Source organism: Giraffa tippelskirchi, chromosome 2, assembly GCF_054371585.1.
Source record: "Giraffa tippelskirchi isolate mGirTip1 chromosome 2, T2T-mGirTip1v1.2.pri, whole genome shotgun sequence".
Taxonomy (NCBI): domain Eukaryota; kingdom Metazoa; phylum Chordata; class Mammalia; order Artiodactyla; family Giraffidae; genus Giraffa; species Giraffa tippelskirchi.
The window spans coordinates 78,178,080-78,193,056 of NC_137276.1; the positions used below are offsets into that span (position 1 = coordinate 78,178,080).

General features: G+C 39.4%; 1 protein-coding gene across 10 annotated transcripts in view; it reads right to left on the bottom strand.

Moving 5' to 3' along the window:
* CSGALNACT2 (chondroitin sulfate N-acetylgalactosaminyltransferase 2) overlaps window positions 1-14,977 on the bottom strand; it is a 49,768-nt gene that overhangs the window by 4,884 nt on the left and 29,907 nt on the right. For 7 of the 10 annotated variants that reach the window (XR_014076554.1, XR_014076556.1, XR_014076555.1 and 4 more), the window contains 2 exons: window positions 14,858-14,952; window positions 5,137-5,218 (listed from right to left, as the gene is read on the bottom strand). Coding sequence is in view for 6 of the 10 variants with exons in the window: in XM_081569109.1 (XP_081425235.1) it covers window positions 5,137-5,218; window positions 14,858-14,952 (177 nt within the window). In the remaining 4 variants the exon portion in view is untranslated. Of the gene's footprint in view, window positions 1-5,136; window positions 5,219-14,855; window positions 14,953-14,977 lie in introns of those variants that run through there. The other 3 variants (XM_081569111.1, XM_081569112.1, XR_014076557.1) reach the window with 2 other exon arrangements.

Genomic DNA, 14,977 nt, shown 5'->3' on the forward strand with positions numbered 1-14,977 from the left:
CTGAAGGTCAAAAAGGTTTGAAGAGAAAGAGTAACATCAGAACCAGACTCAGATATGGCAGGGATGTTGGAACTATAGGACTGTGGATTTAAAACAACTATGATTAATACACTAAGGGCTGTAATGGAAAAAGACAATATGCAAGAACTGATGGGCAATGAAGCAGAGATAGATTCTAAGAATGAATCAAAAGAAATGTTAAAGATAAAAAGCAGTAACAAAATGAAGAATGCCTTTGCAGGGCTGACTAGTAGACAGGACTTGGCTAAGGAAAGATCTCTAAACTTGAGGACACATGAACAGAAACTTCCAAGACTGAAAAGCAAAGAGAAAGAAGACTGGAGGTGGGGGAAAAAAGAAAAAAACAGAACAGAATATCCAAGAACTATGGGACAATTACCAAAGGTACAACATTTGTATAATGGGACAGCCAGAAGGAAAGAAGGAAAGGAATACAAGCTCCAAATGAATGAGGTGAAATTGCAAACGAGTGCTGCTGAGGGGAAGGGGCTCCCTGTCTCCCCCAGCCCACATTCACAGGATAGAGGCTCTCCACGAGGGAGAGGAAGTTGGTGATGGACAGGGAACCCTGGTGTGCTGCAGTCCATGGGGTCGCAAAGAGTTAGACATGACAGAGTGACTGAACTGAACTGAAGAGGGAGAGGGGCCCTTTGGCTCCCACCTAATGTTCTGATCATAGGCAGGGGTGTCCCTCTGAGAGAACTGTGCCACCATCTCCACCCCCAGGTCTCGAGCAGAGACTCAGAGCTTTTTATGGGAAGAGGCAGTCCATAAGAACAAACACTCCTGAGTTCTTCCCAAAGGAACTGACTTTATCTGAAAGAAAGTGTACAGAAATTAAGGCCTAAAGGGGCTCCTGTAAATATTGGAGATTTGGTGATCAACAATTAAGAGGCAGCTGGTAGCCCATTAGAGCAAGCTAAAATGTAGGCCACCCAGTTTACCAGAAAGGAAGGAAGAGAAACAGCTAAGAGCCATCCTGGGGTCCAAACAAACCTCAAAAACTTGCCTCCAAAACTACCCTATAAAAGGGTTTAAGGGCTTCTCTGGTGGCTCAGATGGTAAAGAATCTGCCTGCAATGAAGAAGACCTGGGTTCAATCCCTGGGTCAGGAAGATCCCCTGGAGGACGGAATGGCAACCCACTCCAGTATTCTTGCCTGGAGAATTCCATGGACAGAGGAGACTGGCGAGCTACAGTCCATGGGGTCGCAGAGAGTCAGACACTGAGCTGAGCGACTAACACTTTCAAAAGGGTTTAGTTTAATCTGTTCAGACTGTGGAGCAAACTATGTCCCAGAGCACTGTCCTGTGAGCAAATTAATGCAGCCTAATAGCCGGGTGTGACACCAGCAGAGGCATGGGAGGAGACAGGGAAAAAGATAGCCACTCAATCCAAGGTCATCCCAGGATGACTGTACACATGCCCTGATGGCCGACTTGAGAAGTGACATGAGATGGAGGATGGGGAGACACAATTCACTAAAATAGTAAAGCTGAGTCAATTAATAAACAAGTAAAGGTAAAACAAAATGTAAGCCCTGCAGGCAGGAGAGATTAATATCTAGAATCAACACAACATATAACTTAAAATGTCTCATTTTCAAAAAAGAAAGGTATTGAAAGAAACAAAACTGTGACCTATATATCAAAAGAGAAGCAGACAACAGAAACTGCCTATGAGAGGGACCAGATATCAGTTTTAGCAAAGACTTTGAAACAACCATTATAAATATGTTCAAAGAATTATGAGAAATAATGTTTAAAGAAGTAACAGAAAAATGACGATGTTTCATCAAGTAGAGAACATTATAAAGAGATAGAAATTATGTATTTTTAATAAGAGAAATTCTAGAGTTAAAAAGCACAATAACTCAAATGAAAAATTCACTAGAGCAGCTCAACAAGTAGATCTGAACTAACAAAAGAATCAGAGAACCTGAAGACAGATCAACTGAGATTATGTTACACGAAGACAAGAGGAAATGGATGAAGAAAAATGAACATGTCTCAGAGAAATGCAGAACACCATTAACTGCTCCAATATACATCTGATAGGAATATGAGGGGAAAAAGAGAAAGGAGCGGTGAGAAATAACAGAGGTCAGAAGGCGATGATGGATCCTTACTATTTTATTAAGCAAGAAATCAGGGGAAAAATTTGTTAAGTTTCACTTAATAGTCTTTTTATTACTATTTGCTGATTTTCCATCATTTGTTACAGAGATAAAAAGACAAGGTGGAGGAATTTCCGAAGCAAATGGCTGACTATAAAAATGAAGGTAAAATGGACATATATTTATGTATTCTATTAAAACTACATCAGCTTCTCAGAGCAAAATTCAGGCTTAAACTTAAGAAAGCAGGGAAAACCACCAGGCCAACCAGGTACAACTTAAATCAAATCCCCTATTTATATATAGTGGAGGTGACAAATAGATTCAAGGGATTAGATCTAGTAAACAGAGTGCCTGAAGAACTATGGATATTGCACACTGCCTCCATAATACTGCATAGGAGGCAGTGAACAAAACCATCCCAAAGAAAAAGAAAAGCAAGAAGGCAAAGTGGTTGTCAGAGGAGGCTTTACAAGTAGCTGAAGAAAGAAGAGAAGTGAAAAGCAAGGAAGAAAGGGAAAGGTACACCCAACTAAATGTAGAGTTCCAGAGAAAAGCAAGGAGACACAAGAAGGCCTTCTTTAATGAACAATGCAAAGAAGTAGAGGAAAACAACAGAAGGGGAAAGACTAGAGATCTTGTCAAGAAAACTGGAAATATCAAAGGAACATTTCATCCAAAGATGGGTACAATAAAGCACAGAAACAGTAAAGACCTAATAGAATAAAGGACAGAAACAGTAAAGATCTAATAGAAGTAGAAGAGATCAAAAAGAGATAGAAAGAATACACAGAATAATTGTATAAAAAAGATCTTAATGACATCAATAACCATGATGGTGTGGCTACACACCCAGAGCCAGACATTCTGGAGTGTGAAGTCAAGTGGGCCTTAGGAAGCACTGCTGTCAATAAAGCTAGTGGAGGTGATGGAATTCCAGCAGAGCTATTTAAAATCCTAAATGATGCTATCAAAGTGCTGCACTCAATATGTCAGCAAATTTGGAAAACCCAGCAGTGGCCACAGGACTGGAAAAGGTCAATCCTCATCCCAATTCCCAAGAAGGGCAGTACTAAAGATTGTTCAGACCACTGGACAATTGCACTCATCTCCTATGCTAGTAAGAAGCTCAAAATCCTTCAAGCTAGGCTTCAGCATCATGTGAACGAGAACTTCCAGACATCCAAGCTGGATTTAGAAAAGGCAGAGGAACCAGAGATCAAATTGCCAACATTCGCTGGATCATAGAGAAAGCAAGGGAATTCCAAAAAAACATATACCTCTGTTTCATTGACTATGCTAAAGCCTTTGACTGTGTGGATCATAACGAACTGTGGATAACTTTTTAAAGAGATGGGAATACCATATCATCTTACTTGTCTCCTGAGAAACCTGTATGCCAGTCAAGAAGCAACAGTTAGAATTCTGTATGGAACAACTGATTGGCGCAGGACTGCAAAAGGAGTATGACAAGGCTGTTTATTGTCACCCTGTTTACTTAACTTATACACAGAGCACATCCTGAGAAATGCTGGGCTGGATGAGTTATAAGCTGGAATCAAGATTGCCGGAAGAAGTATCAACAACCTCAGATATGCAGATGATACCACTCTAACGGCAGAAACCGAAGCAGAACTAAAGTACCTCTTGATGAGGGTTAAGGAGGACAGTGAAAAAGCCAGTTTAAAACTAAATATTATAAAAAGTAAGATCATAGCATCCGGCCCCATCACGTCATGACAAACAGAAGGGGAAAACGTGGAAGCAGTGACAGATTTCTTCTTGGGCTCTAAAATCAATGTGGATGGTTACTGCAGCTATGAAACTAGAAGACAACTGCTTCTTGGCAGGAAAGCTATGACAAACCTAGACAGTATGTTAAAAAGCAAAGCCGACAAAGGTCCATATAGTCTTTCCAGTCACGTATAGTTGTGAGAGCTGAACCATAAAGAAGGCAGAGTACCAAAGAATTGATGCTTTCGAACTGTGGTGCTGGAAAAGACTCTTGAGAGTCCCTTGGACAGTAAGGAGATCAAACTAGTTAATCTTAAAGGAAATCAACCCTGAATACTCACTCACTGGAAGGACTGATGCTGAAGCTGAAGCTCCAATACTTTGACCACCTGATGCGAACAGCCAACTCATTGGAAAAGACCCTGATGCTGGGCAAGATTGAAGGCAGAAGAAGAGGGTGCCAGAGGATGAGATGGCTGGATGGCATAACCAATGCAATGGACGTGAACTTGGGCAAACTCCAGGAGATGGTGAGAGAGAGGGAAGCCTGGCATGCTATAGTCCATAGGGATGCGGAGTCGGACATGACTTGGCAACTGAATGGCAACAACAATATGCAGTGGAAAGGGAGCCCCTGAGTGAATCAGGAAACATAGGATGAATAAATCAGGTTTCAGCTTGCTTCCTTAAACTATGCTCTGATGCTTTGTTTTTGCTGGGTAAGACTGATGGTGGGGTGGCAAGGTAGCTTAGATCAGATTCTTCATGGTCAACCTGGTTTAGGGGAGTGGATGACTAAGCCAGTGATTCCAAGTCCCTTAATCCAACTACAACCAGAGCTAGAGAGAGGAGATTTTTTTCCCCCATTTGTTTTAAATACTGAAATTCTGCATTATGTTCAAAAGACAAATAAAGGTGGTTTCCTCTCTAAATAAAAAAGTATGAAAGCCCTTGAGCCAGATAATCCAACATTACTTCTAGCTGTAACAATCTGTGATTACAACACCAAAGTTAGGTACAGATCTTTTGTTACAGTACTAGAAACAACTGCAAACATGGGTATTTTATCTTTATGACCTCATTTTTATAGTCAAAAACTCTAATAATAAGCTTATTTTGTCTTTCATATTTCCAGATTCTTCAGCTAATCTCAGATATTCAAAATTTATTAGGAAAACATTCAAATCTGAGACCTTTTAGAAAAACGTCTTAAGATATTATAGTAAACACCTAAAGTCCTAGTCTTAAATGTAAGGTGTACTTACCAATGGTCAGGAAATCTGATCGATACTGACAAGTCATTCCAAATCCAAAATCTCGCCAAAAGCCAGAATCCTTTTTGTGAACCTTAAGTTTAAAAAACAAAACTCAATTTAATCCCTCAAAAACCAGAAGTAGTTTCAATCAACGATAAAACAAATTATTTTCCAAATAATTTTTTCTGTAAAAAAGGAATCATTTATGTGATTGATAATGGGATCACATGGCTTTATATTATTAAATCCTTATAAAAACCAACAAAAATATAGTAATCCCCATGAGCATAGGATTCTTAACCATCTTCAACGTAATCTGATTCAAGTCTTGTACGAGGTTCGAGCTGAGGTTGCTAATAATCAGAGTGTGATGCTTGATCTCAGGGGGCTTACATTCTATTTTAGGAGGACACCAGTGGCATAAGCACAAACTGTAATACACCAATCACTTCTACATAGCAGACCTTATTTGATGCATGGCCAGCATCCATTCCCCTATCCCCATTCCTAACTGTGTACAGTTTTGCTCAGGTAATTACCTGGCCCCATGCAGCCCGTGAGCTTCAGGGATGCTCCTTCCACTAGCAGCATCAGACTGGACTGCGAGCACTCTCCACCAGTGAGAGTCTCATCCCACTCACTCACGAACTACTTCATTAACAGGCATTAGATAATGTTCAGGCCAACATGCTAAAATAGGACGCTTGTTGGGAACTTTGGAAAACAGAGAGCCCCCTCATTCTTCTGAGAGAGATACTAAAAAAATGCTTGCTCCCTTTGGATGGTGCAGGGTAGGAGTAAGCAAACTATAGCCTCTGGGCTACATCTGGCTGGCTACTGGCTTTGTACATCATTTTACTGTAACACAGGCACACTCGTTTGTTTATGAATTGTCTGTGGGTGTTTTCATGGTACAATGACAGAGCTGAATAGTTGCAACAGGGATTTATGGCCTGCAAAACCTAAAATATTTCCTATGTGGCTCTTTACAGAGTAAGTTTGTCAGCCTCTGGCATAGGGTGTAAATATGAAGTCTGAAACTGCTGCAGTTTTTTCCCACCACGAGGGAAACCAGCTTTAAAACGGAATAGTCACTACTGAAGTCCAAGCAGAGAAAGAAAAAAATCAGGGCTTTGATGATATTGGGCGTGTAGAATCAAGTGAAAGTTGAAGCTTGATAGGCCGCCTTTTAAAATTCACAATTCAGTGGGGACCCAGCCATGAGCAGAGGTGACAGAGTCCCTGCTACCACAGAGCCTCCATTTTGATGGGAAAATAGCAAATAAATAAATATAGGTCTCAGGTGGTGACACATGTTAGGAAGAAAGATGCCGTAGGCCAAAGAGAGAGCAAAACAGAAAGCCTATTTTGGATATAACAGCCACAAAAGGCCTGAGGAGGTAGTTTGGGCAGAGACCCTAGTGAAATCAGGGAGTGAACTATGCAAATATCTGGAGATCATTCCAGGAACATGTACCATGGCTCTGAGGTAGGGGCACATTTGGAGTGTTCGACAGTAAAGAAACAACTGTTGCAAGAGCTCAGAAAACAAGGGCAAGAAGGTGGCCCCAGGTCAAGAAAGAGCTATTACATTTTTCAGACCTAAGTGGTATTAGAGTATTTTTGTAGGCTAATGGAGATGATCCAGAAAAGGCAAAATGTTAGGACATGAGAGAGTGAAGAAAGCTGGAGGGATGTCCTTGTTTAGACATCAGGAATAAGCTCTATCTAATTCACTAAAGAAGGACGAGCTGGCCTTAGGAAGGGATGTGGTTAGTTCCTCCACTGGGAATGGAGAGAGAGAGGCTGAGGATGTGGCAGGACCAGTGAGGCCCATGGGTCTCATGACAGGAGAATAAGGAAGTGAACGCTTGACTGCTTCTCCTTCCTAAGTGAAACAGGAAGCAGGATACATGGAGTGAGAAGTGGTGAGGGTTGCTGGCAGGCGTAAGGACAGTGCGGCTGGACTGGAGGACAAAGAGTAAGGGGACTAGAGGCAGCCCGAGACCCAAAGGCCTGTGGTCAAGTATTTAAAGTTGTGCTGTGCAGTGGGAGTGTGTTTCTCACTCTCTACCTTCTGCTGCTTGGCAGCCTGGTTGACAGAGGTGCCCTTAACTAGGCTGAGGTTCTAAGAGAAAACACTGGAAGGAGTGAGGGATGAAGGAGGTGAGTGTATAGCAGAGAAGAGGCTGTGGCTCATGACTGACCATGGAGTCTAGTCAGATATGGAGGGAAGTGAGGATATGGCCGTGAGGAGGGTGACAGAGAGAAGAGAGACTGATCCCTCACCCAAAGTGCAGCATTCTGAGATGGCTTCCTCCAAGAAATGAAGCGAGAGCTGGGATCTGAGAGAGAAGCAAGAGTTAATCAAGTGAAAGAAGAAATGCTGGGAGAGAGTTTCAGGCAAGACAACAGTTTGTGCAAAGCCCTGAGGTGGGAGAGAGCACTGTGGGTGAAAAATGATGCATCTAAATACTGGAGTCAGATGTATCGGTGCCCATGAATGTAGAGCAGGTCTCAGGAAACTTTGATAAAAACTAGATAGTAAATATTTTAGGCTCTGAAGAACACAGAATCTGTCTCAACTTTGCCAGTGTAGAGTGAAAGCAGTCATTAACAACAGTTCAAGACACATGCTGTGTTCCAAAACACTTTATTTAAGGCTACTGAAATTTGAATTTCATGAAATTTTCATATGTCATGAATTATTATCCTTTTGAAAATATTTTTCAACCATTCTTAACTCCCGGGCCCTACAAAACTAGGCAGGAGGTCGGACCCCAGACTGCTCTCCTGACAAAGGGTACGTGATGGTTATCTCCCCCAAGAATGGGAGCACCAGGAAAGGGTCAGCCCAGGAGGAATGATGTAGAGCAATGTTCTGGACATAATGAATTTGAGTGATCTATAGGGCAACCACGTGGAAATTCTTACAGAGAACAGGAATATAAGAATATACAGGTCTGTAGAGGCAGTAACTTTTGAGAAGAGTTAGGGGAGTTGAGAGTTTCAGGGGACAGTCTGAAAAAGCTGCTGTGCAGAATGAGAGAACCAGCTGGAAAACAGAATGATCCAGGCAGTACTGAGGATCTGGCTCAAGTAGGAGCTAATAAATGAAACACAAACTTTCCTATTCCATTTGGGAGGTTTGGGGTGGGGAAGGCTTCTCTCCTGCTTCCAGTAGAATGTAAAACTTCCTGAGGGCAGGACCTTTTGCTAATTTTAATCACTTCTATGTCTCTAGCACCTGGAACAATACAAGGCACAAGATAGGCTTTCAATAAATATTTAAACAAATAAACAAACTTATAGAGGTATAACTTCTGTGGCAAAACCAAGATTAGGCTCTAATATTCTTATCTCTTCAGTCAAAAAATATGTAATACATATAATCCTGGTGCAAAGTATTAAAACATCTACTCTGACATTTCTACCCTATGCCAATTCTGATTTAATAAATATTATGAAAAATCTTCAAATATCATCAGACTTGGGGGAAAGAGTCATTGGCTTTGATTTTTAAATCAGCACATTTTCATGGAGGAAAATAGAAGGAAACTCATATTATCCATAATCCCTGATTGTTAATATTTTATTGCATTTTGTTTTTACTCTTATTTTTTTCCTAAGCAAGTGGGGGATGCAGCTATCCACGTATAAGCTACATCTCCAGCTCTCAGCCCCTCACAAACAACAGGTTCATGAATCCCCTGGCAATCCTGACACGTCCCCTCAGGCCACTAATAAGTGACACGCACCTACCATGCTCAAACCGAAGTCCTGTTCTCTCCTCTTGCCACTCCTGTCTCTCCCTCACTCCCCACATTCTAATCCAACAGCAAATGCTGTTTCTAAATCATACCTAAACCTCTCTACACAATTACCACCCTTGCCCAAGCCACAGCACCTCCTCGATCTACTGCAAAAGCCTAACCGGCTACTTGCAGCTGGAGCCACGCACAATTCATTCTCCACAGAATCAAAGCTCCCAAGGCTGTCTATCACCCTTAGCATAAATTCATACCTCGTCACAGGGGTATAAACAGGCTCTCCATGACCTGGCCTTTGTGCTCCCTCACCCACTGTGCTCCAGTCACCTTAGGAAATCCACTAGCTATCTTTCTGTCTGGAACTGCCTTCTCCAGTCACTGTGCAGCAGGTTCCTTCCTGTCATTCAGATGGCCCTCCAACAGCCTCACCTCAGAGAGGCCTTTCTGACCAAACAGCACAGAAATGATTTCATCATTCTTCACAACTCAGCCTCTTTTAATTATCGGCTGGTTATTTGCTAACTGATTTTATTTTCTGTCTCTTCCTGCAAGACTAAAGATTCTTATGAATAATAACCACATTTGCATGGGTATCGGGGTTCCAGTGATGAATAATGGCTGGCACAGAATGGACACTCACTATTTAATGAATTAACATAACAGAGTGGAGACTCCTGGCCCCACCTTGGCGAGCTGTGCACTGGGGGAGGGGCACCCATTCATGCCTAGCTCTCTCTTCATTTATAAAATACGGGTAATAATAGTGCCTACCTGAGAGGTTGTTACAGGATTAAATGAATTAACATGTATAAAAAATAGAACAGTACCTTGCACGAAGAAAAATGTACATAAAAATACTAGATATTATAGTATTAAAATATCTAACATATATATATACCAGCTTCCATTTTTTAACCTTACATTTACTTCTACATTTATGCAGTTGTATTTATTTCCATTTCATGAACAATCTCCTCTTGAGACATAACATTCACCACAGTATATTCTATAATTCAACTTATTTTATTATTAGAGTTCTACTTGACTTGAATGTTGTCAATGTTCTGCATACTGCTACTCTACACCTCTGATTATTTCCTCAGGAGAGACTGGAAGTAATTTCCTGCTGTGGAAATTACTGGATCAGAGGGATGAACTTACCTGACAACTCTCAAACCACAAAGTACACCTACATTCCCACACCACTGCAGGGACGGAAGAGACTCTACCCTGCCAGCCTCACTCATGTGACTGTTTTTTTAAAAAAGAGATTAACAGCAGAAAAAATTATCACCTGTTGTTTTAACTCATTCTTGCGAAGAATGACTATTTCAAACTGTTTACTATGAATTATTGTCAAATGTCTTTTATCTATTTTTTTCTGTCTGCTGTATTTCCTATTTACTTTCTAATGTATCTTTAAACATTACAGAGCAAACTTTTCTCTTATGCTTTTTAAGGAGAATGAAGCTTAAATAGGTTAAATAACTCGCAATGGTTACAAAGTGGTGAAACTAGAATTTGAAGTGGAAGCACTTAAACTTATTTTACTATACAACATCTAGAATGAATCTACTTCAAAACATTCTTTGTCCACATTCTCTCAAACCAGACAAGAATATGAGCTCTTTGTTCTTATAGGCTGAGTCCATTCTGCATTTCTTTTGGTTTGTTTTTCAAGTAAAACTTTTAGATTTTTTAAATTTTGAAACAATTTTAGGTTTACAGAAAAGTTACAACATAATAAAGAGTTCCCATGTATTTCTCATGTAGCTTTAGCTTCCTTTAAATGTTATGATCTCACACTGTTGTGGTACATTTGTCAAAACTAAGAAACCAACATTGATACATTACTACTCACTCACTCCAGACTTTATTTGGATTCCATCAGTTTTTTCCTTTATTTGAATTCTACCAGTTTTTCCTTTAATGTCCTTTTTTCTGTTCCAGGATCTGTCCAGGGCACTACAGTACATTTGGTGTTGTCTCCTGAGAAACTGTGAGTGCCTTTCAGTCTTCTTTTTTGATAATCTTGACAGTTTTGAGGAATAATGGTCAGGTATTTAATGGGATGTCCCTCAATTTGGGTTTGTCTGAAATTTTTCTCATGATTAGGCTGGGGTTATAGGTTTTTGGAAGAAAGACCACAGGGGTGACATGCCCTTTTTGTTACATCATATGTGGGGGCTACAACACTAGTGATGTTAATCTTCATTACTTAGTTTAAGGTGGTGCCTGCCAGGTTTCTCTGTTGAAAAGTTAAGAAGAAAAAGTTTTCTTTTTTCATACTTGTTTCTTTGGATGTGAGTCACCTAGCTCCACCTTGTGGGAAAGGGAGTACCTACAAAAGTTCTTTAAAATTCTGTGGGAAGATTTGTCCCTTTTTTCCCCCATCTAATCTAATCAACCTATCAATCTGTCATTTATTATTATCATTTATCTCCTTATTCACTCACAAAGTTATTCATATCAGTATGGACTCATGATATTTATTTTATGCTGGTATTATAATCCAGTACTAGTTTGTTGCTCAAATTGTTCCAGCTTTGCCACTGGGTGCTCTTTCAGGGTCTTACATCCTTCTGACATATACCATCATCTTTTTTTTTCTAGAGCTACAAGATGTTCTGGGCTCCTCTATTACCCATCTTAGCACTAAGATCTGGGAGCTGGGCACGCTTATTACTCTAAGGATGTCACTGCTTCTGGGTATCTTGGGACAGAGTTAGGTAATACACATATGTATACCATGTATATACCTGTTGACTTTTTAATCCTAAATTGCCATTGAACTTTTTTTATTATGTGTTTTATCAACTATTTAAAGAAACTAATTAAAGAAGTTTTACTGGGTTCTTATTTTGTTGACCACTCTTATTCCTAGGTCTTCCTCTTTCAATATGTTCATTTTTCATTCTGTTGAATTAGAAAAGGCCTCTGAGAAATAGTTAAACTGAGTTCTTCAGTGTTCAAAAGTGTCTATTTTGCTTTCAAATAGGTCAAATATGGATTCTATAATTGAAGTTATTTTTCTTTAGAATGTTCAAGGGACTGCTTTAGTATTTTCTAGTATCAATATTATCACAAAGGCTGCAAGTGCCAACCTGATTATTATTCCTTTGTGATAAGCTAGATTCTGCTACTGTGAGCATCTCTGGAATATTAGGATTGCCCCTTCTGTTCTCAAATGCCAGAAGACTTCTCTTTCCCTAGTTCTTTGATGTTTTCTTCTATTTCCTCCTCACTCTGTTCTCTCTTTTCTCTTCCTTTTGGAACTCCAATTATTTAACAGTCTTAGACCTTCTGAATTGATTTCCCATATCTTGATTTTTCTCTCACATTGCCTCTTGGTCTTTATGTGCAGTTGGCCTGTCTGCTAGTTTACAAATCTATTTCAACTGTGATCATTCTGCTATTCAGCCCATTTAGTGAGTTCTATATTTTCGCAATTTCCAAGTTCTATTTTTAGTAACAAATGTTAACACTTTTATGAAATTAACATTTTCTTTAATTTCCTTAAAGATATATTTAAGTTAAAGTTGTTTTCTATTTCTATCCATATTCTCATGTGTCAATTTTTCTATTTATTAAAATCTGGTCTTCTTTCATAGTGTAGTTTCCTTCAATTGTTTGGCTAGTTGTAGTTAGCTGCTTCTCATTTTTGTTTCAAAAATCACTGTTCAAAAACCATGGCTGTTAGCTATGATTACAAAGGTCTATCTCCAGTAACAGTGAAGAAGGGGCTAAACATGGTCTTGGACAGAATGTGCCAACAGCAGTTCACCTTTGGAGTCTGGGGCTCCCCATCCACCCTATAATCAGTAATCCTAGGGCTCTACCCTGCCTCTCTAGCTCCAGAGACCAAACATATTGCCTCAGCCTGTAGGTCAATGCCCGCGATGCCTGCTGCTCAGCACACCTCCCAGAGAAGCACACAGACTCCACCACTCCTGTCTTCCATGAGCTCAGAGGATGCAAGGCAGCCTTATTGTTACTGTTCTCCTAAATATGTTCCAGCCTGCTCTCTCCTCCAGTAACCAATCCTATGACAACTATTGTCATCTTATAGAAAGTTCTCAAAATTTAGATCTCCCAATGGCACTTCTATCATTCTCCAATACTAATATGGCTTTTCATTTTTAATAATTATTTCTACAAAGGATTTAGAGTGTCAGATAAGGCAGATGTGGATGCCCAGTTTGTCATTTTGACCCCATTTGTATCTATATTCCTAATACTGGCCTACAGATAAAGTAGACATCTGCCTATGTGTATGCTATGTATACATGTTTTACCAGGGGTTGGTATGAAGATGGGCTTCCCTGGTGGCTCAGACAGTAAAGAATCTGCCTGCATTGCGGGAGACCTGGGTTTGATCCCCGGGTCGGGAAGATCCCCTAGACAAGGAAATGGCAACCTGCTCCAGTAATTTTGCCTGGAGAATCCCCACGGACAGAGGAGCCTGGCAGGCAGATGATATGGTACTAATATTATCTGTTCTTTGAAAGTCTGGAAAAACTCAACAGTGAAATATATATACATATATATATATATCTGGAGGTTAACTATTTGATAACTGTTCTTATGTTTTTAGTTGCTCTTAATCTCTTAAGAGCTTCCACCTCTTTTATTTATAGAATACTAAGATGAGCTTTTCATAAAATACTTACATGAATTTAGTTCATGTTGATATTTTATAAACTTTCAAATTTTTCCTTTTAGTTAGAATTATTTTTTTTGGTTGTGCTGCATCTTCATTGCAGGCAGTGAGGGCTACTGTTCATTGCAGTGCACTGGCTTCTCTTGTAGAGCACAGATTCCAGCAGCTGCAGTACACAGGCTCAGTAGTTGTGGCGTATGCTTTAGCTGCTCTGAGGCATGAAGAATCTTCCCAGACCAGGGATCAAACTGTGTTCTCTGAATCTGCAGGCAGATTCTTATCCACTGTACCACCAGGGAATTCCTATTTAGAATTTTTAAAAACTTACTATATGAGGTTGATTTCTTGTAATGTTTTCTTATTCTAATTTCCTATGTTGTGTTTTCTTTTATACCCTGAATCCACCTAACTTTATGATTAATTTTTTCCTGCACATAAAGAATAAGCTCTTATGTGTGGCAACCTATTATTTTTGGTTCATTAATTTCTGCTTTTATCTTTACTTCTTTCCTGGAGTTATTTTTCATTTTTTAGACATGTTAAATTATCTTCTTAGTTTATTTGTTTCCTTTTTGTTCTTAATGTTATTAATAACAATAAAAGATTAGGCTAAATGCAATGTACTATGGACCGGATCCTGGAACAGAAAGAGGACTGTAGTACAAAAACTGGTGAACTCCTAATAAAATCTACAGTGGAGTTAGAAGTAACTTACCAATGTTAATTTCTTAATTTTGACAAATGAACCATGGTTATGTAAGATGCTAACATTAGGGGAAACTGGGTGAAGTATAGGAACTCTCTATACTATTTCTCCAACTTTTCTTAAATCTGAATTATTCCATAGAAATTTAACTTTTTTTTCAAAATTTGTATAACTTTTTCAATAACTGTTAAGTTCTGATATATGGCATCCCATTCTAAGACTTTCTAAGTAATCTCTCATAGTATATTATTCCTTCTTATTTAGTAGTTTTAATTTCCAGTAAGGTTTTAAAATTAAATTTTATTTTTAGTATCACTAAAAGTAATTTGGTAGAATTGACCAGAAAATTTCAGTCTAGAACATGAATTTTTCTCTGTAGCCTAAACTTTTCTCTCCTATCCCCAACATCCCTGCCAGAATGACACAATTCTGAAATGATAAATATGAAAGCATGTTATGGAGGAGGGTACACTATGAAAATGTGTTTATAGTAACTATAGTTTTTAATTGAAACTTTTTCTACTAGTGAAACAAACATTAAGGAACCTAACAAGGATCTTTGAAGCTTTTCATAACTGACAGTAAGAGTCTTACCAGCTGCTGTTCCACAGGTGGGGGCACATCCAGGTTGGCATAAACGATGGCAGGGTTGTAAAGACTGAACACCACAGGATAAAACACCTTCTTACCTATAAATGAAAATATACATTTACA